Below are 27,068 nucleotides of genomic sequence, written 5' to 3' on the forward strand. Positions count from 1 at the left end.
GCTGGGGCAGCTCTGCAGGTGGGCTCTCACCTGAGCAGGGCACAGGGGCAGAATCCCAATCCCTTCCCTGCTGCCCAGGCTGTGGGATCAGCCCAGGGCATGGGGGGTTCTGGGCTAAGAACACACACTGAGCTTCTCACCAACCAACATCCCCAGTCCTCCTTTCCACGGCTGCTCTCCACCCATTCCCCTCCCAGCACAGTTTGTGCTTGGGATTCCCCATCCCAGGTGCAGGACCTTGGCTCTTGGCCTTGCTGAACTCCATGAGGTTCTCACAGCCCCACCTCTCCAGCCTGTCCAGGTCCCTCCCTCTGGATGCCATCCCTCCTCTCCAGGGTGTGTCTACTCCACGCAGCTCCGTGTCTTGTCACTTGCTGAGGGTGTCCTTGGTCCTCTTGTCCCTGTCACTGGCAGGGTTTTTAAACTTTTGCTGAAGTCAAGCTCTAACCAAAGGCTACAGACTTTCCCAGCTCTTTGCCCCAAAATGAGAGGCCGCAGTAGGTGCAATGCTGGGGTAGCAGTAACTACCCTGCAACTACCCAGTTACTACAGCTTCACTTGGAATGACTCTTGTAGCTCCTCAAACTTTCTGTGGTGGTTTATTATTTTTAATAAGCTTAGTATATATTTATTAATTATAAAGTTTAATTATAAACTTAATTATAGTGCTTAATTTTGAAGTGAATTGATGTCTTTTGTGAACTATCTCTACTAGAGACAGCATCGCAAATGAGTCCGTTGGAGTCTGAGTGAAGACTGTAAAATACTGTGTTATACAGGTGAAGTTTTTATACAATTAAGAATTGCTTGGGTTTGTGTTGTATTAATCAGAGACCTTTCTTGGGATTTGATTTCCGTTTTGGTTTGTATTTGCAGCACAGAGTAAGTATTCTTTCTGTGTCAGATTTCCTGATGTGGAGATCCCTGTCCATTCCTCACATGCTCCTCTACGGCATTTTGGTGCAGCTTTGAGGAAATCCGTGTGTTTGTGGTTTGGGTTTTCTTCTGGTAAATAAAAAGGTTGTGAGTTATGGTAGTTATTGTAATTTGATAGTCTGCTGTACAAAAACTTAATGATAGAAGGTCTAAAACCTCATTATCTGGAGGTGTGAATGGAAATCGTCTCTCTGGTGCGGTCCTTCAGGAGGGTTGATCTTTTGTCCTAGTAGGGTTGGTCTGGGGATGTTCTCAGCTGAGTGTTTTCCACAGCACATGGCCACGATTGCAGTGCAGTGTCCACGTGAGCCTTACAGTCTTTGACCCATCACAACATTCATTTATGTATCTCTGTGGAGTTAAATTAGCCAGAGTCATGTTCACAGCATGGACATTTTAAAACTTTATGAGCTCGGTGTTGAAACCTTGAGAAATCCAGTAGCACAGGTGGAGACAGATGGAACACAGGCTCTGCGCTGCCTTCCTTGGTGCTCGTTGACAACTCTGACTGCTTTGGGTCTCATTCTGGAGTCAACAGGTCTTTGCTTCATGTGATGGGCACCAGAAACTTAATGGAATGCTTTTCTCCTGTGAGGAACTGTTAGAATTGGACACAGATTTCCAGAAGTGGGTTTGAAGGTTCTACTCAGTGCCCATTTACTTGATTACTGCCACACAGTAAACCAAAAACCAAGCTTTTGCTAGAATATTTCCATTTAATTTATTGCAGAAGCCAATAAAGCAAGGAAAACCAGTTGGCCAAGCTGTGGTGTTATCAAGTTCTCTCTTCTGAAACCTGGTTTAAAAACCCCACTTTTTTCTCTTCCTGTTATGCAAAGAAAGAGTTGTGTAACTATTGTATAATGGTTGTATTACACCTGCATAAAGCAAGTATTTAATTCTAGTTTTCTGCTGGATGTTCTTAATCAGCACCCAGTTATTTCAAGAAATGAGAAAACAAGTTCTGCTTACAGTTCACAAGGTTCCAGTGTTGCATCTTGGAATCACCCCCTCCTGCAAAACTTACAAAAATGCCACTTCAATTGTACGGATTTATTTTAAAATCTGTTTCAGTTTAGCTGCTGTTATAATGAAGTGAAATCTAAAAGATGGAGTGCCACAGGCCCACTGAGCCCTGTGTTTTGTGTGTGGAGGAAGGAATGTCCATGTGTGACAAAGTGACATTTTTCCGAGGTCTCCTGACGTGCTGCCAGCGTGCGCACGTGGTGCTTTGGTTTGGAAACACGGGAGGTGAGCAGTGACCTCTGAGCAGGCTGGGCCCTCATCTGTGTGGGGACAGGCTGGCAGGGGCAGGGTGTGGGGCTGCGATTCCACAGCACAGAACTGAACCTCTGTCAGCTCTAAATGTTTATTGAAACAAATTTAAAAGAAGGACCACATTGGAGTCGTTCATGTCATTAAGTCTCCTCTTGCTACAGAGAAGTTCATGGTAGGCTTACATTCTGAGGCACAGAAGGTTTTGGGTCTTGAGGTGGTTCTTTTGGGTTATTTTTCCTTTCTTTTATTCCCCCCTTTTTGTCCAATGTGATAACTTCTAGCTCTTATTTTTTTATTTTTTTAAAATCAGGAGCATGTTCTGATTGAGATCAGTAAATAATTTTTTGTGTGTGTGACAAAGATTTCCTCAGCTTACATTTGCTGTCCTTTAATGTGTATTTCCAAAGACTGCTAAGAGGGGGGACTTAACTGACCTTCTTTATGTCATTCCTCATTTTTAAAATATTTATCACTCTCTTTTTTCTACCTCAGAAGTATAATCCTAGGCCTGCGGAGTATAACCCAGTATTTTGTAATAGTGTTGGCCTCACTCCTTTGTTAAGATTTTGGGTCTTGTAGTTCCTACCTAATTTTGTTGAAATGTGAGAATATGTGATTATTTCCATACAAGAGTCTGAATATGGGATGAAGAATTTAATGTTCAGACTTCCGTATTTGAAAAAAGGTCCCTTGATATTTTCTGATAGTTTTCTTTAACTGCTTTGCTGTTATTTTCTTCCTCTGGACCGCTGCTACTTTAAAAAACAAATCTTAATTTGCATCTTTGCATGATTTTTGTTTGCATAAAACAAAAGAATCTGAGGGCTGTGGTTTGAGGTGAGGCTGAAGCTGAAGATACATTTTTAGCAATCACCCAGTGGGCCCAGAATGCAATTTCTAAGTTTCATGTTAGTCATTATGTGTGTTCTGAAACCTCTGAAGCCCCTACTTGACAGTGCCAAATACATAAACTTCCTTGATGTATTTGAGAAAACCGGTATGGATTATATTTCGTAGGTTGGAAGCATGGTCTTCCTTCCAACATTTCAGTCGTCTCTGTGGAGTTACACTTGACTTTATTAATTTATTTCCATAAAAAATCCTAAACTAAGTCAAGCACTCAAGAACCAACAAAAATGGGAGAATATCTCTTGCTTTTGTTGGTCTGAACCATCTTTTATCCTGTAGTAAATATATAAATTTAATTTTTTTTAGGTTAGTAATTGCTCGCTGTCCAGACCCCCCGCTTGGTTTTAGGTGTGGGACTTCTCTCATACTGCATTTTAGTATCTGAATCAAGTAAAATCTAATGGATTTTTCCAGCATCCCATGCAAGAGTAAAGTTTTTCAGTGATTGGAATCTAACATACAGAAAACCCCCATCCACCCAAACTTTCTGTATCCTATTGACAGCCTGACCTAAGGCACTGAGCTCCTGTTCTTTAGGGTGAGGAGAAGGGATTCAGGGATTTTTGGCATTTTGTAGAGCTTCATGTGCTTTCCATGCAGACAGCATGAGATAAAGAACTCCCTGAGCTGCTCTCCAGCAAGGGAGTGAAAGCCAAAAGGTGAAGTGAGTGTCCAAAGTCACCCGGTGAGTGCCCAAAGTCACTGGGTGACAGCCCAAAGTCACTGGGTGACAGCCCAAAGTCAGCAGGTGACGCAGCGGGCGGAGCTGAGCCGAAGGGTTTCCGTGTCTGATGCTTTAATAGCAGGATGCTCTTTGCATTTGCAGTTTCATTTGCCTGGAGTTTGTATTCCGAGCGCTTTGTAACTTGGAGAAGCAGCCTCTTAAGGTTGGAGAGTGACTCAGCACATCCACATAGAGGTCTGCTCAAGGAACTTAGGATTTGGTTGGAAATTTGGGGGAATTAGACTTTGAACTCGTTTTTCTCAAACAGAGTTTGTATTAAAAAAATGCTGATTTTTATTTTGCAGTCTCTTTTCCCATTTGATCTGCATACCTCAATTTTGGGAAAAGCGACGGGATATTTCAGTAAATAGTATCATTTTGGGGATAGTGATATTGACTGGACAGCTTGTTTTCTGTGTGCTCTCCTCCTGGTGCACATGAGAAACATCTGTGCAATGAATAAACATGAATGTCAGTGGAAATGACATTTATACAACTTCTTTCATAAGGAAGGAGGCATTTATGGGATTTCCCCACTTTCTGTGATTGAAATATGGAATCGTGGAATGGTTTGGATTGGAAGGGACTTGAAAGATTGTGTCATTCCAACCCCCTGCCATGGCAGGGACACCTTCCCCTATCCCAGGTTGTTCCATGCCCCATTCCAACCTGGCCTTGGACACTTCCAGGGATGAGACAGCCACAGCTCCATGTTGTCAGTCCAGAATCTCCAACCTTTCTGGCAGGGCTGAGTTCTGAGCCTTAGGGAGTGACCAGTTTGGGGAACAAAGGATTACCTGGGCCAGTGTCCACAGGGTGTGTGACCCATCCACCCTTCTCTGTGCTTGAGTTTGCTTGGATTTTAGAGGGAAAATTAGTTAAATGTCTTAAATAAAACTCTTTTACAATAATAACGTGTTCTAGTTTCAGCTGACCAAACTTGTGACAGAGCCCTGAGACACTGCTGTAGTGCTGGCAGTGGAGGGAAGCAAAGTGACTGGAGCTGGGAAATAGAGATTGGAACTGCTGGTCTTCTGCTGCTACACCCTCTTAAATTTGGGGGAAATTTGAGAAGACTTCATTATCTCTTTTTCACCCAGATCACTTCAGTCTTCTAGAATGAGATAAGGCCATAGGCTGGTACATCATTCCAGTGCTGAGAGGCTGCTGAAGGGCAGCCCAGCAAGAACAGGATATTCAGAGAAAAACACAAGGATCATTGGTTTTCTGCCCCTTTTTCCTTCCACCCACCCAGATCTATCCATGTTTTCCTGGGGCTGGTGAAAATGACCTTGCTCTCCCCAAATCTGTACCTATGCCCGACTTCAAATAATTGATACAAAAGAAGCATATAGATGAAAAGAAAGAACTGGTTTTGTATTTCATCTACTAGTGTGGGGCATGGGAACTTGATGATGTTCTGCATGTGTTGCAAGTGTTGGCAAACCGATGGGAAGTTCCTGCACAGGGTGTAGATCATGGAAGCACTTGGAGGGAAATTGTTGGAAGAGTTGTTCCGAGGCAGAGTGCAACCAGGAGTTCTTTGAAGGCAGTGACCCCTTGAGCAGCTCCCCTTCCCTCCCTTCGGGCTGCCTGTTCCCACCTGCTTTGTGTTGGCACAGCTGTTTGTAAGCCCAACCAGTGAATCAGGCTTGCAGAGTGAGTTGGCTGAAATACATAATTTTATATTTTTACCAGTGGGGTGTGTGCGGGGGCGGGGAATCGGGTTACGCTGCAGCAGCTCGGGTCCCAGAGCCGGCACACGGGCTCATGGAATGGGCTGTGTGGGTGGACAGGAGCAGAGGCAGGGCTTGGTTAACTGGTCCTGACACCACTGTCACTTAATGGGAAACATCATTCCCAGGAATTCTTGCCCCCCCTCCTGTAGTAAATCATCCTTCTGTCAGTCTCTCTCCCCTCCTCACTCTGCCTCTCTGACTTTCTGCTGTCTCAAACTTCTGAGCTCTCCGCTCGGCATTCCCACTCGGATACTGCCCTGCGTGTGCGCTCCCAGCACGAGCTACCACAGCTGTAACTTGGGAATGAGTTCTGGCTCCAGCTCTCCTCCTCGCTCCTGATGCTTCTCTTCTTGCTCTCTTTTCCCTTGTGCTTGTCATCGAGTTCTTCCTCTCCTTTTAAAAAATTTTCTAACTTCTGCTTGTGCCCTTTTTCTCCCAGGTCACTTCCAGCACCTCTCTTATTGTCACTTGCTCAGTTGCTTGTTCTTTCTCCTTTCTCTTCCCCAGTAGGAAAACCCCATTTTAAACAATAAAACCTCTTAAGAACCCTCAAGTTTTTCATTTCCTGTGCATTCCCCCCCAAACATTACCACAGACTAATGCAACATACAGGTTTCTTCTCCGTCTGATTCACTTTTGAATTTTCACTTCAATTCTGTGTTGCCTTAAGACAGCACAAAATATGTGCTGTTCCCTTTTGGACAAACTGAAAGATGAATTGAAGTTCCCAAAGTTAACTTCTAATAAAAGGTATTTTCACTGTCTGTATGAGCTGTGAGCAGAACCTACTGATACCGGATGCTGAACTGTGGAGTGAAGATGCTTCGTTTTGTTCTTCCTGCTCTACAAAGGAGACATTAAAAAATGTTTCTATCCCACACAACCACCAGCTGGGCCAGTTACATTAAAAACCAACCCAAACTCTTTTGGAAATTCCATGCTTGCTTGTCCTCTTAAATAAGTGACCGGTTTCACATCTGTGTATTCAGATACCCAATATTTTAGCCCAAATTATTTCAATATTGTTGATAATTATTTACCTGTTAGTTGGGAAAGTAGACAGAAGTGCTCATGCTTTAATATCCGAATCCATCCATTTAATATCCATCCATATTTTAACAATCCAAAGTGACTTCAAATAAAAATGTGGAAGATTAGGCAATACACTTATTCTTTATAGCAGGGAAAAAGCAACAAATCTTCTCTGCTCATCCCCTTTGCTTCTCTGAGTCTTTGGGTGGGCTGAGGGCAGGAGCTCTGGAAAATACCCAGCAAGACCTGCTTTCTCCATGCCAGATGGGATTGGCAACATCTTTGGAATTCTTATATGATAACAAACATAAGTGAGAGTGTGGATTACGATGGTTGTCTGTGGAGATGTTCAGTGGTTCCCTCTTAGTAAATAAAAGTCCTACTCATAAATGCTGTATCTCTGGTGACTTGCAGCTTGTCTCATTATTTTCTTTTTTAATCCCTTTGAGTCTTTTCCCAGTGAACTCTGTCCATCCTTGTTGGTTTCTGTGTGGCTTTTTCATGGCTAAAGACTTTCGCCTTGTGCTGAACAACGTGGCACTGCTCAGCTGAGGTTCCTTAGGCACAGAATTCTGTAGCTGCTTTGGTGTTTGGTGCTTGTCTTTCCCCCTCCCATCCCCTTCTTTGGCATATCATTGCACTTTTCCTAAAGCCAAATTTCTCTTTTCCCGAAGTTGCTTTGGGTTGACTGAGGAAAAAGGGCAAGTTCTAGGCCTTGGCTGCTGGATCAGAGTATCACAGAATCATTTGGAAAATGGTTGGGGAAGCCCTCCAGTATCACAGAGTCCAACCTGTGCCCGATGCCCACCTTGTCCCCCAGCCCAGAGCACTGAGTGCCACGTCCAGGCCTTCCTTGGACACCTCCAGGGATGGGCATTCCAGACCTCCCTGGGCAGCCCATGGAATGTGTCAGAGCACACTTAGGACCCTCTTTTTGAGCTATTTCACAACATGGGAACAGGAGCAGAACTATATCAAAAGTTCCTTTTTTACAGCAGTCTTTCCTAAAAAGCACAGCGTATCATTCCATGGAATACATCGGTTCAGTATCATTAGTACAAAAGTAAAGAAAAAACCTACTGGAAAAGTGGCTTTGTTTTGGAGTCTTTCCATCCATCCCAAGCTATTCTTGGGAGTGTGAACTTCAGTGGGATACTAAAGTTTTTCTTGCGTTTTTATTTCCTGGATACCTTGGACGTGGGGATCCTGAGTACCCTTTGGAGGGCCATAAGGTCAGCATTTAAAAGCCTTTTTTTTTTTTTTTTAATTTGTCCTCATTTCCTTCCTGCAACCTGCCTTATTAAAACCATTTTAGGAATTTTTATCAGGGAAAAAAATGCTACAGGAAACCAAACTTCTCTGGTAAGGCCCTTATCAACTTCTGATGCTGGCAAAGATACTGTTATTTAATAAAAATTGTATAGCCTTACCATGACCTAAATACTTAAATGGATAATTTTGTCAAAGATTTAGTGCAGTGTCTACTTCTTGAGCAAATGAGAAGTATCTTGGAGAGCATCAGACTGATTAGTGTCAACTCCATATCGGGATGCTGGAATTGCTGAAGTTCACATAAACTTGTCCCAAAGGTTTTTCAATTTCTCCTCATAAAAGTCGAGTTAGACCAAATGAACCTGAGAGGCCTCTGGTAGAGAGACTTTTCCTGGGCTTTTATCTCACTGAGAGATGTCTCTTAGACTTTTATCTTACAGCTGCCATCAGGGAATATTCAAAAGTGAATTCCATGCTTCTCCATAGTGCCTGTACTCAAAAAGGGATTCAAGCCAATGTTATCCCTAATTTACACGCTGAGCTTGGACTGCACATCCAGAACCTCACCACTCTGGATTGAGTCACCTCACAGCAGGGTAGCTTCAACCTCTTGTTGGATTCCTGAAGCTCAGAAAGTCATTGTTTTCCATATTAATAAGCAGGAAATAATAAACTTCTGGGGATGATTGGCAGTCAGTTCACTTGAAAGAATGTCATGGCTTTTTGGTCACTGAAGTCTTTATAAATGATACATTCTTTTTTGGGAGGTATCCATACATGGACGAAGGCTTGATGAGGAATTCCTGGATGAAATTCTAAAGACTTTGGGTACATATCAGATTATGATGAGGACATTCTGGGCTTATTTTTTTTAACATTAAAGACAACGGCTTTATCTAGGAGAACAAATATTCTGGAGTCCCCAGTGAGTTACCAGTAACTGTATTTTTGGGGGTGAATGTTTGATGAAATCTCTATTTGGTGTGATGATAAATGTACCAGGAAAGCTCTTGCTGCTTGATCTGCACCCAGTGTCTGTACTGGCTTTTCTCCCTTGCATCCACGTGCTTTTATCACTTGGATAGGATGCCTGAATTATTCTTATGGATTATAATACCATGTAAAACAGAGGAATTTGCAGCTTATTACCTCCCCCTGCCTATATCTCAGTATACCTTGTGATATACCAAGATTTGCTTTAATATTATGCTTAACAGCAGGGATGGAGGCTGAAAAGAGAATGCAACAAGACCTTGGAATTCTGAGTCTGAAAAAGGTGTTTTGACTCCATCCCCAGCTGATATGAAAATTTCCTGAAGTTCGTTAGTTTATCTCCTTCTTCAATGAGAGTTTTCTAGGTCAGCGGTTCCTTAACCGGGGAATAAGGCCATGGCAAATGCACTGCAGATGGAACGTAAACCCATCCTGAATTATGGGAAGTTAAAAAATATTATCCTAGGGATGATTCATATCTAGTGAAAACTGTTTGGAGCTGACAAGGATGTGTATTCTGAGACATGGAAGGGCTTGGAGTGAACAGTGTGAGGAAAATGTGGGAGCTTTATTTATTCATGTCTTTCATGTATGGTGAATCTCCCCCTCTGCTCTCGTAAGATCCCACCTGGAATGCTGCTTCCAGCTCCAGGACCCCCAGCATCAGGGGGTGGAGCTGCTGGAACGAGTCCAGAGGAGGGACATAAAGATGGTCCGAGCCCCTCTGCTCTGGGGACAGGTTGGGAGAGCTGGGGGTGTTCACCTGGAGAAGAGAAGGCTCTGGGGAGACCTCAGAGCCCCTTCCAGGGCCTAAAGGGGCTCCAGGAGAGCTGGCGAGGGACTTGGGACAAGAGATGGAGGGCCAGGAGCCAGGGAATGGCTTCCCAGTGCCAGAGGGCAGGGCTGGATGGGAGCTTGGGCAGGAATTGTTCCCTGGGAGGGTGGGCAGGCCCTGGCACAGGGTGCCCAGAGCAGCTGGGGCTGCCCCTGGATCCCTGGCAGTGCCCAAGGCCAGGCTGGACATTGGGGCTTGGAGCAGCCTGGGACAGTGGAAGGTGTCCCTGCCCATGGCAGGGGTGGAACTGGATGAGCTTCCAGGTCCCTTGGAACCCAAGAATTCCAGGAGTGTCAGTCAGGCTGGGGCTGTGGAGCTGTGCAGAGTCAGCACAAAAGTCACCAAACAGGAGTGAGCGTTTCCGTGCTGCTGAACTGCAGCGGTGACTCACGGCCGGGGCAGGTGCCAGATGTGGCGCAAGACCTGGGCTGGGGACAGGGAGGGCTCTGGGAACACTGCGGCCAAATCAGCATCAGTTTGGCTTTTGGGGCACTTCAGCCTAAAAATTCCCATTTTAATGAAATAATCCCGTTTATTCCCACGGATTTGAATGCATCTGGTTGTCTTGGAGCCTGAACCTGACCGCTGTCAGTTTTCAAAGCGAATGAACTTCGTTGGAACTGCTGTTTTAAAAGGTGTTGAGCAAGGATTTTAAACCTAGTGCTTCTATCCTGACATGCCTGGAGAAAGCTGGAGCTGGTGTGGTGTTTTCCAAGTTCAAAGGAACTGCAAGAGCAGTTGTGAGAGGACCCAGCTATGTCTGTCCAGTCTAAATCTGAATAATGAAAGGCAAAGGTTGTGGCATTGCACTTGTCAATGGGAGCTGTCAGAAGGGTGTAACTTAAACAGCAGTTCCTGGTGGTTTTAAAAAAGGTCCAAAAATCCTTACAGATGCTCACAAACCAATAAATGGCTAAGAAAAGCTACTAACCCAAAACCTTACAAATTAGCATCATTTCTGTACAGAGTCAGCCAGCAGTTACACCTTGGTGTGTTTGGTTTTGTGTGTTTGGTTATTTTATTGTGGTTTTTGTTTTTGTTTTGGGTTGGGTTTTTTTGTGTTCTTTTTTTTAATTTGGGAGACTAAATCTGTGCCTATCTCCATGTATTAAAATATTTTGGAAGCCTTCAAGATTAAAGGTACTACTGTATCAGGGCAACAAACATCTACATTGTTATACTTGAAATATGAAACTAAATCTTTGAGAGCCACACCAGAACTGTCTGCTGCCAAAATTCAGCTGGAGCAGTAGTTTTATTTCATTTAATCATGGGATAGCAGCCGCACAGAATCTTCCTAAATACATAAAGTATTTCTGTTTGTTGTGGTCTGGGTAAGGTTGATTTTGATTTTTCCAGCTCTAGTCCTGAAGGAAGAAGTTCAGGTTGCTGCACCTGAGCCAGGTCACTGAGAAACAGAGCCCAGTTTGTAAATAAAGAACACAACCAAGAGTGGAAGTTGTAGTTAGTGACCACTCAATTGGAAGAATAATAACCTGTAGTAAAATCAAGGTTGTAATAAAAATCTGTAAATTGAGTGGTTTGGCCACGTTCTGTGGAAACTTGAGGCAGCTTTAGGTGTTCCTGTAATTCTTCTTCCTTTATGGCTCAGAAATTCAGGGAGAAGTAGGAAGGTTGTGCTCCCCTGAGACTTCTGGGTCTGAAGTTCTGAAATGATGAATGCAATTCTATAGTAGGACATGTTTGGCTTTGCATTTCTCAAGTTCTTTTCCCAACCACAAGGAACAGAAACAGTTTTTGTACATGAAATTATCAGCCTTGTTGAGGACATCTGTAGGAAAAAAATACCTGCAGAAAAATCTCAGCTCTGAAAAACATTTCATATCGTGCTGGATAAACTAATTTACATCATGTATGTTCCACTTTGGAATATGACTTCATTCCCATGTTCTGATGTTGCAGGGGATGGGCAATTCCAGCTGTAGCATCTTTTCCTTTTGTTTGGTTGAGGGAGGGGAATGCAAATCCAGTGGTTTGACTTTTGTCTGACACCATTAAGTGGGTGGAAAAAAGAGCCACTCCCTCCTCTAATTGGAGGTTCCTTATAAGGTCAGTGGACTGAAAATATTTGAAGTTTGTGCTGCTAAAATTAATATTTGTAGTCATTAAGTAAGTAAAGCATCACATGCAAATTATCTAAAAAATCTCAAGTATTTCAGCCTTCATTGCGGGGCTTTTCTTCCCTCCTTTCCCCCCTCGCTGTGTCAGTTAAATTCTTCCTAAAACCACAGGCTTTATTCTGGGGTTCACATGAATTAATGAATATTTAAAAAAACAAATCCTGACTTCTCTGGCTGGATGGGTCAGTTATAAATTTGACATTTCAGTTTCTGCAGGCACCTGGAAGCAGTACACATTTAGAAGGGATGCACTTCACAAATAGATTGTAAAAAATGGTGTATTATAAAAAAAATGGTGTGTTAATAGATCAGGTATTTCAGAGACTCAAATTGCACTCCCAAGTCTGCCTGAATTAGTACTGGTGTGACACCACTGGTCTATGGGTGATAAAATCACACTTAGATGTATTTTAGGTGCATTTGAGGGTTTTTTGACACCACTACTGGCCTGACCAGCCCCGTTTTGTCCCAGCTGTTTGTTCCTGCTGCTGCACATCTGCAGCAGCCCAGCTCAGAGGACTGGAATGGGATTAATAACAGTGGCCTTGGTTTTCTCCTGCTTCCCATTTACCCCCAGTGCAGTTTGCTGCGTGCCCCAGCCCCATTCCAGCAGCAGCAGTGGGAAGGGCAGAGGCTGCTTCAGTTCTGCTGCTGCTGGAAAGAAATTCCTGCTCTGCTGCAACTGCAGTTCTGCCTGTGCCAGGTCTGAAATTGGGTGAGAAACTCTGTGATTTCAGGAAAGCTGCTTCCACAAGCTTTCACACCTCGAGGATGGCTTCTTGCATCACGTGGTGTAAATTTAGCTTAAGAGTGAAGCCAGTCATTCACAGCATCTTCTCTTCAGAGGAACAAGTGCTTTTTGGAACTCTGAAAATCACTTGCAGCACACAGAAAATAATGGTTGGGCATGTTTTGGTTGAGCTGTGCTTGGTTCACAAGCACCTCATAAGTCCTGATGTGGAAAGTCACGTTGCAGCTCCTCAGGAGGATGAGGGCTGTGTTGGGGAAGTCTGCTATAAACTCAGTTTTGCTTGTTGGTGAATTTTCCCCAGTGATGTATGAAAATACCCAATTCCCAAATTTTTAATGTTCTCTTTCCATGTTTAAGAAGGAAAAACGTGCACCCCACGCATGAGGGTGAACTGCCATCAGAAGGTGACTCTGCTCATGGTTCTGTAGAATACACAAAGTCACCTGAAAAGAGGTATTTTATTTTTACTGAATTACGAGCTTTAAAATCTTTGCCCGGAGAAGCTGTGGCTGCCCTGTCCCTGGAAGTGTCCCAGGCCAGGCTGGACGGGACTTGGAGCAACCTGGGATAGTGGAAGGTGTCACTGTCCATGGATGATCTTTAAGGTCCCTTCCATGCCAAACCATTCCATGATTCCCTGATTGTGCAGTTCTAACGTAGTTGCTGTTTCAGTGAAAACATTCAGCTAATAAGCGTTCCACAATCCCATAGAACTTAAACCTGCAGAAGGGAATCTGTGACTTCTTTGGGAACAGGAGAGCTGTGATGCTGATGGCAAATTAATTACCTGTGTTTTAGTACTCAATATATTTGCTGTGGGGCACACAGGAATCTGCAGGTGCCCAGAAAGGGGAAGGGACGTATTGGCTTTTCATGCTGGAATCATAATCTGCTCTTAATTTTCTCCTGTGATTTTGCAGGTGAACCTGAGTCGTTGTACGAACCAGAACTCAGTACCAACTTGTCCATCTTTTTTTCCTTTTCGTTCTCGTGAATTATTCCATAGATAGATCATCCCATATGTTGGTCACAAGGAGAACAGCAGCACTGAATTCGTGTGCGTTTAGCTCTCAGATCTGTGTTAATTTGGACATTAAACACATGGGATTTCCCTGGTAACAAAGCACATTGCATGTGCTGGGTGCTGGGAAAACAATGATTCTGGAATTCCTCAGCTTTGTCCCTCTGGGAAGCTGTCAATCACCGAGCACCCTGTAAGATTTATTCATCTAATTCCAGTTGGGTTGATTGTACTTCACATTTCACTGTGCAGTATTTGAAACAAAACACCAAATCCTGGTGTGTTTGAGGAATCCTTTGCTCAGTTTGCCTGACATCAAACCTCATCACTGGTTGCCTCTGCATAGTTCAGATGTCTAAATCCATTATATTCCAGTATGCTAATAACCCCAATTTCATGGTGGATACCTCAGGATAATTCTCTTACTAAATAAATTTAAAAAAATTCGGTTTCTAAGTAAGTATTTATATTTTATGTTGCTAGCAACAGGCCTGCCTGTGTTCACCGAAGGTCAGTGACCTGAATTATGTTCAGCTCTGCCAGCAGTGTGTGTAGCCATGAGAAATGCAGGGGTTTCTCTGTATTCCACGAGTATGACTTTAAAAATTACAAAATAATCTTTTCACAGAGGAAAAACTTGAACCTGGCTTTGCAGAAACATTCCACATTGAATCTTACAATACAGTGATCCCGAATAAGGAAAATAAATTCCTCTATGAAGTGTTTTAATTAGTAAAATGTAAAAAGTAAACCCCTCCCCAGCAGGCTTCTCTTTTAATTAAATTTTCATGTTAATAATGGTTTTTGCACTTTAACTTTTAGGGGTTTAGAAGTCTGATTGCTCTGAACCCAACTTTGATCTGCAGTGGACCTATTGACGTGAGTTGGGTATTGAGTGTTTTGAAGGAAGGGATGGATGCTCCTAAGGAATACAGGGAATAAAGCTTGAATTCTCAAAGAGGCCAGCAGGGAAACCAGGCTTGGGGTGTGAGGAAAAGTCAGAGACGTGACGAAGTTTTGTTATTCGGTGTCACCATCTTCATAACATTGTGGATATAACCTGGAATAGAACGTGCTCAGCATCCTCGGTGTATCTGACTAAGCCTTGTGTAACTCCACTCCGGAATTGCTCATGAGCAGGGAGTGGCTCTGGATAGGGGATCCCATTCCCTGTGTTTGAGGAGATCAGAGGAGCCTCGTTTGGCTAGGGAAGAGGAAGAGTAGAAAGCAACAGTGATTGAAAGAGGAAACAAAAGCACGAGGTAAAGTTTAGCACAGTTGATTTCTAAGAACTGCTCTCTTTGTTTAAATAAAAGACTTCAGCTTTTATTCTTCTCTTTGCTCTACTACTTTCAATAATTTGCTTTTTAACACCTTTCCTGTCATCTGCTCCTTCCTCTCCTCCTTTATTTCCAATTCACTTCTGTTCTATACTGCTAAGTAGATCAAACTGGGTTCTTGAAGCCCAGTAAATGTTATTACTGAGGGGATTCTTCTCATAATGATCTTACAGACTGTGTGATGAGTAGGATTTGCTCTTGCCTCCTCTTATCATCAATTTATTATCTAAACCAGGAAGCCTTTGTACAGGCTGGCTGAAGGGCCTTTTGGTCTAAGAACTTGGCAATGCAGACACAGCAAAGACATTCAGTGACTGAGTTTAAGGTGCTGCCCCTGCAGTCATTGGGTGCAATTTGGTTGCATCTATTTAAAAAAAACCCCCAAATCGTTACCCTTTTATGTTGTGTGTGTGTGACACTGATGCTGTCCCAGGGACTCACCAGCTTTGGGCTCTGCTAAGGTTCTAACCCCCTCCTTGGAAAACAGGGCTGCACCTGCTTTTCCACTCTGGAATTCCACATGAGTTCTCCAGTTCTCCAGGATGGGCTGATTGTTGGAGAGTTGGAAGGAGACTGAAATTGGGGTGGATCTGTGTTCCTGGTTAGCTCTGGAATGCACAGATGTGTTGATTCCTGGTAATAACCTGTTAATGACTTTCTCACATCAGCAGCTCTTTGTAGTGTTGGTAGCTCTTAAAGTGTCTTCTAAATTCTACAATAGCTCAGGGCTCTGTGGGTACCTCTCCAGCTCTTTGGGAGCTGACCAATCCCATTGTGGAATGGGCAGGAGGCAGTGTTTGAACACTCCACGATATTTTGGCTGAAAATTGCTCAAACTCTGGTGATAGTTTGAATTAAGCTGGTTTGGTATTGAAACTGGTCTTGCACTGGTGGCACTGGGAAGGGATCAGGCTGTGGTTGAGCTGCAGGGTGGTAAAGACGAGAGAGTGATGCCTTCAATCCTTGAGCTGCTGCTGGCAAAAGCTTCCTGTAATCCTGGTGTAAACCCAGAGGTGCTGCAGTTAAAAGGAATAAAAGGATATTGGCCAGAGAGAGATTTCAGAAATAGAACTGAGGTTCTGTAGCCTTAGGGCACCTGTGTGGGATGGACAGGCCTGGTGCTCCAGGACGTGGAGCTGCTGGAGAGAGGCCAGAGGAGGCACCAGGATGAGCAGAGGGATGGAGCAGCTCTGCTGGGAGGAAAGGCTGCCAGAGCTGGGATTGTTCAGCCTGGAGAGGAGAAGCTTTGGGCTGAGCTCAGTGTGGCCTTGCAGGGCCTGAAGGAGCTGCAGGAAAGCTGGAGAGAGACAATTCCCAAGGCATGGAGGGCCAGGAGCCAGGGAATGGCTTCCCAGTGCCAGAGGGCAGGGCTGGATGGGAGCTTGGGCAGGAATTGTTCCCTGGGAGGGTGGGCAGGCCCTGGCACAGGGTGCCCAGAGCAGCTGGGGCTGCCCCTGGATCCCTGGCAGTGCCCAAGGCCAGGCTGGACATTGGGGCTTGGAGCAGCCTGGCACAGTGGGAGGTGTCCCTGCCATGGCAGGGGTGGGATGGGATGAGCTTTCAGGTCCCTCCCCACCCAAACCACTCTGGGATTCTCTTGTTTGTTTGTTTGTTTAAGTAGGAGTTTGCTCTTCCTTTCTTTTTTCTTGTTGAGTCCCAGGGCTGCCTGTGCTGGGTCAGTGGGGCTCAGCTCAGGGTGGGAGGTGTTCACTCAGCACCTGGACCAGACCGAGCCTTTCACCCAAGCTGAAGTGATTTAGGCACGAGAGTGCCCAGCTTGTAGGACTTGGTGTAGCTTCAGCAGTGCTCATGGCAGCTGTGGATGTGGCAGTGACATTCCAGGGCTCTGTGGAACTGCGGCCATAAAAAGGCTGTGGATTCAAGATACGGGATGGCCACTTTGAGGGGTTTTCCCCTTTTTTTTTTGGAGGCACAATAGCAAGAATTCACCTGCTCCTAAAACACCGACACTACCACTGCAACACCTGCTCCTACATGGATCCAGAAAGTTGCTCCTTGTCTTCCTGCCCCCTTCCCTTTGGTGTGTTTGACATTTGAGTGGCACAGGGACAAGCCCAGCGTGGTGGCAGGAGGGCAGGCTGGGCCCAGGGTGGGCTGTGCAGGGTTTGAACTCTCATTGTTGGGGGGAAATGGAGCGAACGGCGCCGGTTGCTGCTCAGATCGCAGGGTCTGAGTGCATTTTAGACTGCTCACACTTGCCTGAAGTTACATATTTCAGGAGGTGTTTAAATAATAATAACTCTGCAATTCCAGCTGGTCAGTAATTTGCAGAGTTCTCTAAAATTCTCAGTAATTCTAAGTGGGTTTGATATTTCCATAGGTTGTAGAGTACTAATGATTGTTTGTTGGAGAACAAGTGAAAAACAAATGCTTGAGAAATACTTTGGCCAGTCTTAGTTGCTGGGTGTTGTGTTTTGGGTTTTAATTCTCTTTTTTTTTTTTTCATAATCCTACTGTTCTTCTTAACTTCTCTTGGAGTTTTCTTCCTAGAAACTCCTGTCTTTATATCTCTCTGTCTTACGGAAAGTATAATTTTATTTTTCTGAGCATATTTTAATTTTTTGCAGCAAGGTGTACCTAATTCAATTTCATCGGGCTATGAGGAGAAATGAACTTTAACATTTAGGAATTTATATATGTTTATAGTTCTGTAGCTTGTTGATTGGGGAAAATCCCACAAGTTCAGTTGTGTTTTAGAAATACTGCCTGGAATTTCTGTAAAAATCCACACATTTAAGGGCCTGGCAAAGATGGGTAACTGTCAATTTTTTGGGATGACCTTAATTTTCAGAACTATTCAATGCCCAGTTGAAATTTAAGTTAATCCTTGACATTTTGACACTTAGAAAGTTTTTCTAAAACCAGGTATCAGTGGAAGATAAGTCTTTGTAATGCCTGTCTCTGCTTTTCCTGTTGGAAAACTTCAGTTTCTGTTTGGATTTCCTTGGTTTAGCTCGGGGTTGAACTGAGCAGTTGTGGCTGCAGTTTAAGAAGTTTATTCTTATTTTACTTTTCCTTTTTCAGTGTTGTTTGCTGCTGGACTCCCCCTGTCCCCACAACCCCGCAGGATGATATGAGACTTGAAAGAAGACGATGCATACAGGTGATTTCATATTTAGGATTTTTACAATGAAAAATTGTGCATGTTCTTGATGTGCTTTTTGTTGCTGTTCCATTGTCTGTCCCCCTCAAATGATGTTGTTCCAACTTAGCAGAATATTTAAGAACCTGCAGAATTCTGAAATCCTTCTTTGCCCTTTGAAAACTCTTCTGCAGCTTGGAAAACTCTCCTTCTTCCAGGAAGAAAATGGTTTTCCTGAATGGAAATATTGTTTTCAAAGTTTTCATGGGAATGCTTTTAAAGGTGCCAATTTAATGGACTGATTGATATTTTAGGAAGTTCTTCCATTTTTTGGCTAATCAAAAATCTTGGAAGTGCCAAATGTATTTGCAGATTGAATAGCTGATCTTTAGTTTTGTTGGAAATAGAGTTCATATTTTGACATAGAAAATCATGAGCAGTAGAAATAGAATAAAACTGAGCTTGTCCAAGAGGGTTGGTCTAATTTTTTGTACCCAAATGCCCTTATTTTAGCAGTTTTGGGGCCTGTAAAGGTGTAGTAGATGCAAACCAGATCTTTGGTTTGCTTGTTCAGCTTTAAACCCCAGGAATCCTTGGGGCTGGAAAAAAAAAGTCTGGGTAGATTTCCGTGTGCATCCAGCTCATCTCCTGATTGACAGTTTTCAGTTGCATCAGCTGTTCATGCATAAACAGCTTTGGAGGGTATATTTACATGGAGCCTTTGGATTAGGACCAAGATGCTGGAAGTGGAGATTTCATTCCGTGAAAACCAAACATCGTTCATTCCACTCCGATGTTTGTGAGTCGTGTGCTGAAAGCTCAAGTCAAAGTGGGTCCAAAGAATTCTAAAATTAGGTTGGGCAAAGAAGAGGAGAAGGGAAAACTACTCCAAAGGGGTATTTCATTGGTTTTAAATATCTACATCTAGAGGAACGGCATTAGAAGTCTCAAAATTGATGTCCCATCAGATTCGGGGAGCTCTGTCTAGTAGGCAGTGACAGATTAAAATAGAACTTAAATATTGAGAAAATGTTTTGAAAGCTTTAAAAATATTCATCCCACAACTGAAAGGAGAGATGATGTTATGGAATAGTACCTTATGTATGACAGTGTTTGGGAGAATTCAGTTTCGTATTGCAATACATTAATCTGATTTAAAACTTCCAACTTAAGCACTTTCAGTTTTGGTCAGAATTCCTGATGATGTTGAGCTTGTAGGATTAGGAGCTTGCAGAATAGAAATGGATACAAGATTTTGAAATTTAAGTGGTAATTCTGTCTTCTGCAGCCCAAATTCTTTATTTACAAGTCCCTTGATAAATACAGGTCAGAAAACAGGACAAAGACCTTCATGTCCTCTGATGTGTTGGAAGTTAGAAAAGTCAGATTTATTTGCCTTTTCTTTTTACTAGGAGAGCCAGGCTTGCTGTGCTGAGGTTTTGAGCATGAACAAGATTTGCAGGCTTTAAAATGAGAACCTGCCCTGTGATTATTTTGTGGTGCAGTAACAGCCAGAGTCATTCGGTGACTCTGCTGACCTCGATCTCAAGTTCAAAGTAGCTGGGGAGAGCTCAGGCCTGAAACTGAAAGGTTTTGTGGTGCTTGAGGATGGTTCCTTGTACATTTTCAAGAAGGTTTCTTGAGGGTGATTGATCAAAGGTGCCTGGTAATGTCTAAACTGTCTTTGGTTAAAGGGGGAAAGCTTCTATAGGGCCAACAAATTCTTTGTTACAATGGGCATCACTTCACTGTCGGGGAAGCTCACCTGCTCTAAACCCCTACTATCAACCACAACTGGGCAAACAATTCCCTAAAGAAGTGGATTTTTTCACTTCTTCTACCATGGAATACTTTAATTTTAGATCACCACTTAAGCTGAAAACCCAGGAATGTGTTAAGGTCCACTGCTTTAAAAAAAAATGTGAAAATTTGAAGAAATGGGGATATTAAATGTTATTTTCCAATTTGACTCACCAAGAAAACAAACTTGCAGCACGTTTAACTTCTCTTTATGCCGTGTGTAATATGTAGGACACCCAGCAGAAGGGCACTTTAAGATGCTGTTTGGAGAACCAAAAGATTTTCAATAATTTTATCGATGATCTGGAGCAGGGGATTGAGTGCCCTCTCAGTCAGTTTGTGGGCAACACCAATTTGGGCAGGAGTGTGGATCTGGAGAGTGGGAAGGTGCTGTAGAGGGATCAGGACAGGCTGGATCCATGGGCTGAGGCCAACGGTGTGAGGGCCAACCAGGCCAAGGGCCAGGTCCTGCCCTGGGGTCACAGCAACCCCGTGGAGCTCCAGGCTGGGCAGAGGGGCTGGAAAGCTGGGAAAGGCCCTGGGGGTGCTGGTGCCAGCGGCTGGACACGAGCCCAGGGGTGCCCAGGTGGGCAAGAGGCCACTGACACCTGGGCTGGATCAGGAATTGTGTGTCCAGCAGGAGCAGGGCAGGGATTGTCCCTCTGTGCTGGGCACTGAGAGGCCCCTCGAGGGCTGTGCCCAGTTCTGGCTCCTGCAGGAGAGCCCTGGAGGGGCTGGAGCGTGTCCAGGGCAGGGAAGGGAGCTGGGAAGGGGCTGGAGCCCCAGGAGCGGCTGAGGGAGCTGGGAAAGGGGCTCAGGCTGGAGCAAAGGAGGCTCAGGGGGGACCTTGTGGCTCTGCACAAGTCCCTGACAGGAGGGGGCAGCCGGGGGGGTCGGGCTCTGCTGCCAGGGAACAGGGACAGGACAAGGGGAAACGGCCTCAGGCTGGGCCAGGGGAGGGGCAGGTTGGACAGCAGCAGGAATTTCCCCATGGAAAGGGAGCTCAGGCCTTGGAAGGGACTTTCCAGGGAAGTGCTGGAATCACCCCCCTGGGAAATGTTCAGAAACCTGTGGATGTGGCAGTTGAGTTCAAGGTTTAGTGATGGGCTGGGCAGAGTTGGGTTAATGCTTGGACTTTTATGGTCTTAGAGATCTTTTCCAGCCTTAATGATTCTCTGATTCCATGTTTATTTGTGGATTTTTTAGGATCTGTTCTGCTTTTCCCTGAACCACTCTGCAGTAAGCAAAGCTGGGGTTCAGCTCCTTACAGGAAAAGCCAAGTTCGTATTTCAGTCATGTTGTGGTGACACAGGCAATGCCTTAGAATGTGGTTTGTGATAAAAAAGTGTTTTCAGAATGTGAATTTTTCACTTTTTTGTCCTTTGCAAGTCTCTCCAGGACTTTTTGGGAAAGGAAGGAACCAAACAGTTCTGGGTGTAGTTAGGCTGGTGGTCAATCATCCTACCCATATTCACTTTTCATGGTGTGGTAGCATCAAATTTGGGGTTGTGCTGGGTTCTTACAAGTAAGGATTCATCTTGGGTTTAAAAGTTGGTGTTTCCAGAGTTACTGCTACACCTTGTCCTGCTCCTGCATAACTCAGTGGTTGGCTGTTCTTTTTTTCCCTCTTTTTAATGGAGATTCCTTATAAAAATCTTCTGGGTTTATAACAGCTTTCTGCTTTTGACTTTTCCAGTTAGCTGGAGCCTGAGGAATATGGATCTAAAAATACTGAGTTGTCTGATTTTGAAGCTTTTGAAGATCTCAAAGCCTCTTTTTGTAACCTTTGTAAGAAAACAGAGTAACATAATGGTTACAGCAAATTATTCTCATCAACATGGAATTATCTTGGATGCACCAGAGATGTAGAGAACCAAGGAAATGTGATAATGGTGTAGTCAAGTTTGATAAGACATTGGAGGTGCTCAAATTGCTCTTAACTTTAAAAAAAAAAAGGTCATTTTTGGAAAAGAAAAAAAGCCACTCCAATACTTCTCAATAAGGATAGTGCAAGAGCAATGAAATAGCCAGTTCTCCCACAGATACCTGTCTTCCCCCAGCTGTATTCCTTATTAAAATAGAACAAATCCAGAGGAAAGACTTCTGGGAAGTTCCTGGATTGAGTTGAGTTTAGAGCCTGCAAGTGTCCAGGTGTTACTTTTATGGAAGAACAGAATGAAAATGTAGAATTGGGCCATGCCTCTCACATCTCCTATTTCTGATGTTTTAGTTGCTGGTTTCATTGAGCCTGTAGCTATTTTAAAGGATGTTTTTATATGTCAGTAGTAAAAAAAAACACAAACCAAAGCAGAAAAACCCCTCTGTTGTTCTGCAGCCAGAACAAAGTGTGTCCATGGTGCTGCTCTGTGTTTGGAGTTCATCTGTGTTACCTGAACTGCTTCAGTCACAGCCACTGGAAGTTTCACCAGGGAAATCCAGAACCTTCCTGGGCCAGCACCATGTCCCTGGATCTTCCTGTGGCAGTGAAGATGCTGTCCCTGGTCCCACGGCGGTGATCGCACGCCTGGAGGTGAAAGTTGGTGGCAGAAAACCAGACCCGGCTTGGGCAGAGCAAACCTCTGCTCCGTGTGCTGGGTCCCTACTGGGGCACACTGGTGGCTCCCACTGGTTTTGTTTCCGGTGGGGGACTGGTTCCAGTTGGATTCTGTCTGGCTGGATCCTCCCAGGGAGTTTTTGGTGGATATTCAGGTCCTGGCTGAGCAGATCAACACAAGTTTGCCATAAACAGAAGATACCGGGAAAATCATGTCCGAGACAGAGCTGCTCATTAGGAGGGGAAGTTTGAAATACAAGCAGCTAATGAGGGCTTGGATGTTCCCTGGGTTAACCCCTGATTTTCCATGGATAAATCCCTTTGCAGCAGGGGGTGGTGCTGGTTTGCCTGGGAGTTTTTGTGAGAAAGCAGTCGGGAAGGGCAGCGCTCCTCAGACTGAAAGTGGAAGTTCTGCTTTTCAGAGATGGAGTCATTGACCTCAATGAATGATAACCTTGAAGTCAACAGACTAAATTAATGCTCTACTTTCTGGATTTGAGAGCAGGAATGTGAAAACCTGGACAGCTAAAGTTAGATTCGTGCATCCATATTTAAAAAGAAGTTGCCTATTTAAAAGAAAAGGTTTTTTTTTTTTACCCCTCCTCCAGAATGGCTCAGTACCTGTGATATTGAAAATTGAAGTTTTCAGCCTCAGCCCGCATCTAAGAGGAAACAAAAATCCTGTTTCCAGGGTTTTGGCATGGAATTACAGCCTGGTGGAGGATGCTGCTTTCCTTATCCAGGAACAGACCAGAGCATCTAAACCAGAAAATCTTAAGATGCTGCTGTTCTTATATGTAGTTTTAATACTCTGGAAAAGTAATTTCTATTCATTTTGCCTCCCAATACATGTGACCCTCTTTAAAAACCTTTTGAGGTAACTTTCAATGAAGTTTTAAGTTGTGAGGAGATTTCTTTATTGCAAGGCTGAAATTTATTTCTGTTGCCAGTTTCTAAGAGCAAGGACTCACTTAGGCTTGAGAAAAATTAGGTTTTGAACAAAAATTAAAATTCAGATTAAAAATTGCAATAATAACTATAAAAATTATTTCCTGTTTCCTGAATGATTGGTCAGTGCACCGAGAATGCCTGAGGTGTATAATGAACATAACACTGCAAGTACAGAGTTCTTCTTGCAGCCTTTAAAGCCAGTGTTCAGTGTGGGAGCAAAAAGGAAAGGTTCACTTGGGCAAGGCAGCAATGGGGTGCTGAGACTGAGTTTGGAGCTGCCCATGGAGTCTGGGAACTGTGCCCTGTCCCAGGGATTGACTGGCTCAGGTGGCTGCTGCTGGGAGTGGCCCTGTCTTGTGCATCCCCTTTTGTGTCCTGTTTCCGCTGTTTTGGAAGCAGATGTTCCTGGATCGATCCTGCTGGCCTGGGCTGGGTGGGTTTGGAGTGAAGTTTGGAGCGAGGATGGGTGTTGGAGGGAATCCCAGCCCTGTGCTCCGGGGAAAAGCTATAGGTTCAGATCCAGAGGGAGTTTCTTCCCATGGACTTGGCACGGGCAGCACCAGTTCGGAAGCATTTGCAGCTTTTCAGGAATCCCACCTGAAATCTGGTGCTCCTGAAGGACCTCCCAGGGTGCAAATCTGCACCCAGCAGTACTTTGTGGGTATTTCATGGAATTCCTGAGGTTGGAAAAGCCCTCCCAGCCCAGCCAGGCCCAGCTGTGCCCGATGCCCACCTTGACCCCAGCCCAGAGCGCTGAGTGCCACCTCCAGCCCTTCCTGGGACACCTCCAGGGATGGGCACTCCAAACCTCCCTGGGCAGCCCCTGCCAAGGCCTGACCTCCCTTTCTGGGGACACAACACCCTAAATTCATCATCACTAGATGAGCTTGACAGTGCCTTAACTTAAACTGGTACCACTTCAGTTCTGAGCATATTCTGTGTTGCATCCATAAGCAGGGCAGCAAATGTCTGTAGGAGGCATCCTGCATCATGGAGCCAGGCAGAAATGACCTCTCCCCCCATCCTTGGAAGTTCTGTTCCTTTGGGGTTAGGTTTTACAATACACAGAGACACCATAGGATGTCTCTCAACAGCCAGGCCTGAATAGTTCTTGGTAAGAATCCCATTTATAATACTTTATCAGGCAGGTGGAGGCAAGAACTGGGCAAATATTGTTCCTAAATCTTGATGAAACTGGACATTCTGACTTCTTAAGATTTGTATTTCTCTTTTTCTAGTCAGGCTGCTGCTTCCTGTTCTATTCAATTCATCCCTTGATGTGTGGCTTTTAATGTTTCTATCAAATGCTCTTGCAGGCAGTGGTGCTCAGATGTTGTGTTTGCTTGATGCCTGACTGGGATCAAACTGGTGGATTCCCAACTTTCCAGAGCAACACAGGATATGCTCAGCTTGATGACAGAGTTTTTTCCAGGTTATACATTGAGGAGTAGGTTCCTGTCACCAGGTTTTACCAGAGTTTCCATGCCTCAATATGCAGTCAGCTATCCATGGATAGCTTGGATATTTCCACAAGGCACCTTCAGGACACATTTGTCAGCCCTCTGATGTCACTGGGAGCAGCTCAGACGTCATCTGAGTGGGTCTGGTTAAACCCTGCTGGATTTAGGAACACAATTAAGCTTGGAAAATGTAAAACTGAGAATGTTTCACTCTCAGATTTCCATTGTGATGCCACAGTCTCAGAAACACACTTGTTGCTAAGATGTTAAAGACAGGGATTAGATTAGAGAGCAAGAAACATAATTTGTTTTTAGGAGTGACACATCAGATTTAAGGTTCTGACCTTCCAGTTGTCCTGGGAAGAGCAGGAAATACCCAGCCCAGCATGGATCCATCAACCCAAGGGAAAAGCCTGGTTCCTGAGGCTCAGCACTCCCTGACACTCCCACCTAACCCCTGGTGACATTTGGCTGACTTCAATCCCAAAATATCTCTGGGGATCTAGATTTGAGTGTATTGCACACAGAGCCAGCTGTTGAACATCTTTGCTGGAAAGGTGGAACAGGTGGCAACAGTTCTGTTCCAGACAGGGAAGAGAGATTTGTTCTTGATTTCCTCCTTCCCTGTGGGAATCTGTTGGTGCTGGCATTTTCCTAACAAAGTGGTTATTACAGATCCCTTAAAAACCTGGGCATACAAGCAGAGCATTGAGTTTTTTACTGGTTAATTCTGGATCTTCTAAGTGGTTTCTTTTTGTGCATATTCTTAACTTCTCTTTCATTTCATTGAATCCACTTTGTGAACAGAGAATCCAACCTCAAGTTTGCTAAACCAATCCAACACTTTGCCTTTTCCTTACTAAAATCACAGAAAATTTCAATATTTGTGCATCTTGCCTATTTGAGCTCAGTATTTTGGGGTGAACTTGGTACTTGTTTGTGCTCCCTCAGATGTGATGGAGAGGGATCAGCAGATGTGCTGTGCCAGGAAATAAACAGAAGGATGATGTTTGTAAAGGTGGGGGAGGTTGGTTTCATTTTTACTTGGCTTTGTGAGGCCTTTAAATAGAGAAAAATATAATAATACTGTGATTAAAATCCACAGTTCCTCAGGACTGTCTCACCACTCCAGAAAAATAAACTGTTTCTGGCAATACCTGGAGATCCAGACATGGTTTTTTAGCTTAGCTGTGATAGGACTGACATCTTCATGCTCCTCCAAGGTCCTGAAGATGCCTCAATGGAGTGAACTGGTTCTCCAAGTTTTTATATATAGGTAAAACTATCTCTGATTTCACCTGCCATTTTAATGTGAGTTCTGACTTGCTGTTCTTGCCTCTCAGTAGATCAGATCCTTCTCCACAAATTGGGTTGAATATAAAACTGTTTTTATCTTCATGTAGGTATGGAATAATGGCTTACATATATTATATTAGCTTATAAAATATAAAATAAATTAACCCCCCCACCAAATATATTTACCTTATATATTTAGATTTAGATTTAGATTATATTATTTATATAAATATTTATATTATGTTTAACTTATAAGTTTTGTACCATCCAGAGGCATTGTGCTAGTTTGGAATAAAAGTGGGAATTAGCCCTTTGAAATATTTCACTTACTAAAGTTTAGCAAAATATCTGAAAAGGAGCAGATGTCCATCATAATTCCATTTACAGCTTCACTTTAGGTGTGTTCCAGATGTTCATGGGAGGCTCTGTGTCAGGTCCTTAAAGACTGTAAAAAAAGCAGTAATCTGGTAATTGATTTATTCTAGCTTCTTAAGTTAGACCTTTCTAAAACTTCCAGATTTAAAATCAAGTAATCATTTCACAGTGCTGAGTGATTCCAGGACACTTCCCTGAGTCCAGTGATACATCCACGGTGTGGAGTTGAAGTGTATTTCTGGTGCTTAAGCTCAGAAGGGGATATAAATAAGGCAGTGTTTCTTTTTAGGTTTAAATGTTCACATCTCTGAGTTTTCTCCAAAATTCAATTTTACAAAATTGGCTCGTTGAGATCATGGAATCCCAGAATGGTTTGGGTTGGAAGGAGCTTAAAGCCCATCCAGTGCCACTCCTGCCATGGGCAGGGACACCTTCCACTGTCCCAGGCTGCTCCAAGCCCCAATGTCCAGCCTGGCCTTGGGCACTGCCAGGGATCCAGGGGCAGCCCCAGCTGCTCTGTAGAAGCTGAGATGTTGAAGAAAAACTCTGATCCCAGCA

At 44.0% G+C, this 27,068-nt stretch overlaps 1 protein-coding gene across 2 annotated transcripts in view; it reads left to right on the forward strand.

Moving 5' to 3' along the window:
• Positions 1 to 27,068, forward strand: part of DYRK1A (dual specificity tyrosine phosphorylation regulated kinase 1A) — a 70,117-nt gene that overhangs the window by 6,145 nt on the left and 36,904 nt on the right. For both annotated transcript variants that reach the window (XM_042021317.1, XM_042021316.1), the window contains exon 2: positions 18,017 to 18,095. In XM_042021317.1, the coding sequence (XP_041877251.1) occupies positions 18,086 to 18,095 (10 nt within the window). In that variant the 5' untranslated portion in view covers positions 18,017 to 18,085. The remainder of the gene's footprint in view (positions 1 to 18,016; positions 18,096 to 27,068) is intronic.

Source organism: Corvus kubaryi, unplaced genomic scaffold (assembly GCF_017639235.1).
Source record: "Corvus kubaryi isolate FWS band 111438036 unplaced genomic scaffold, C.kubaryi_AGA036_p1.0 37133, whole genome shotgun sequence".
In the NCBI taxonomy this organism is placed as follows: domain Eukaryota; kingdom Metazoa; phylum Chordata; class Aves; order Passeriformes; family Corvidae; genus Corvus; species Corvus kubaryi.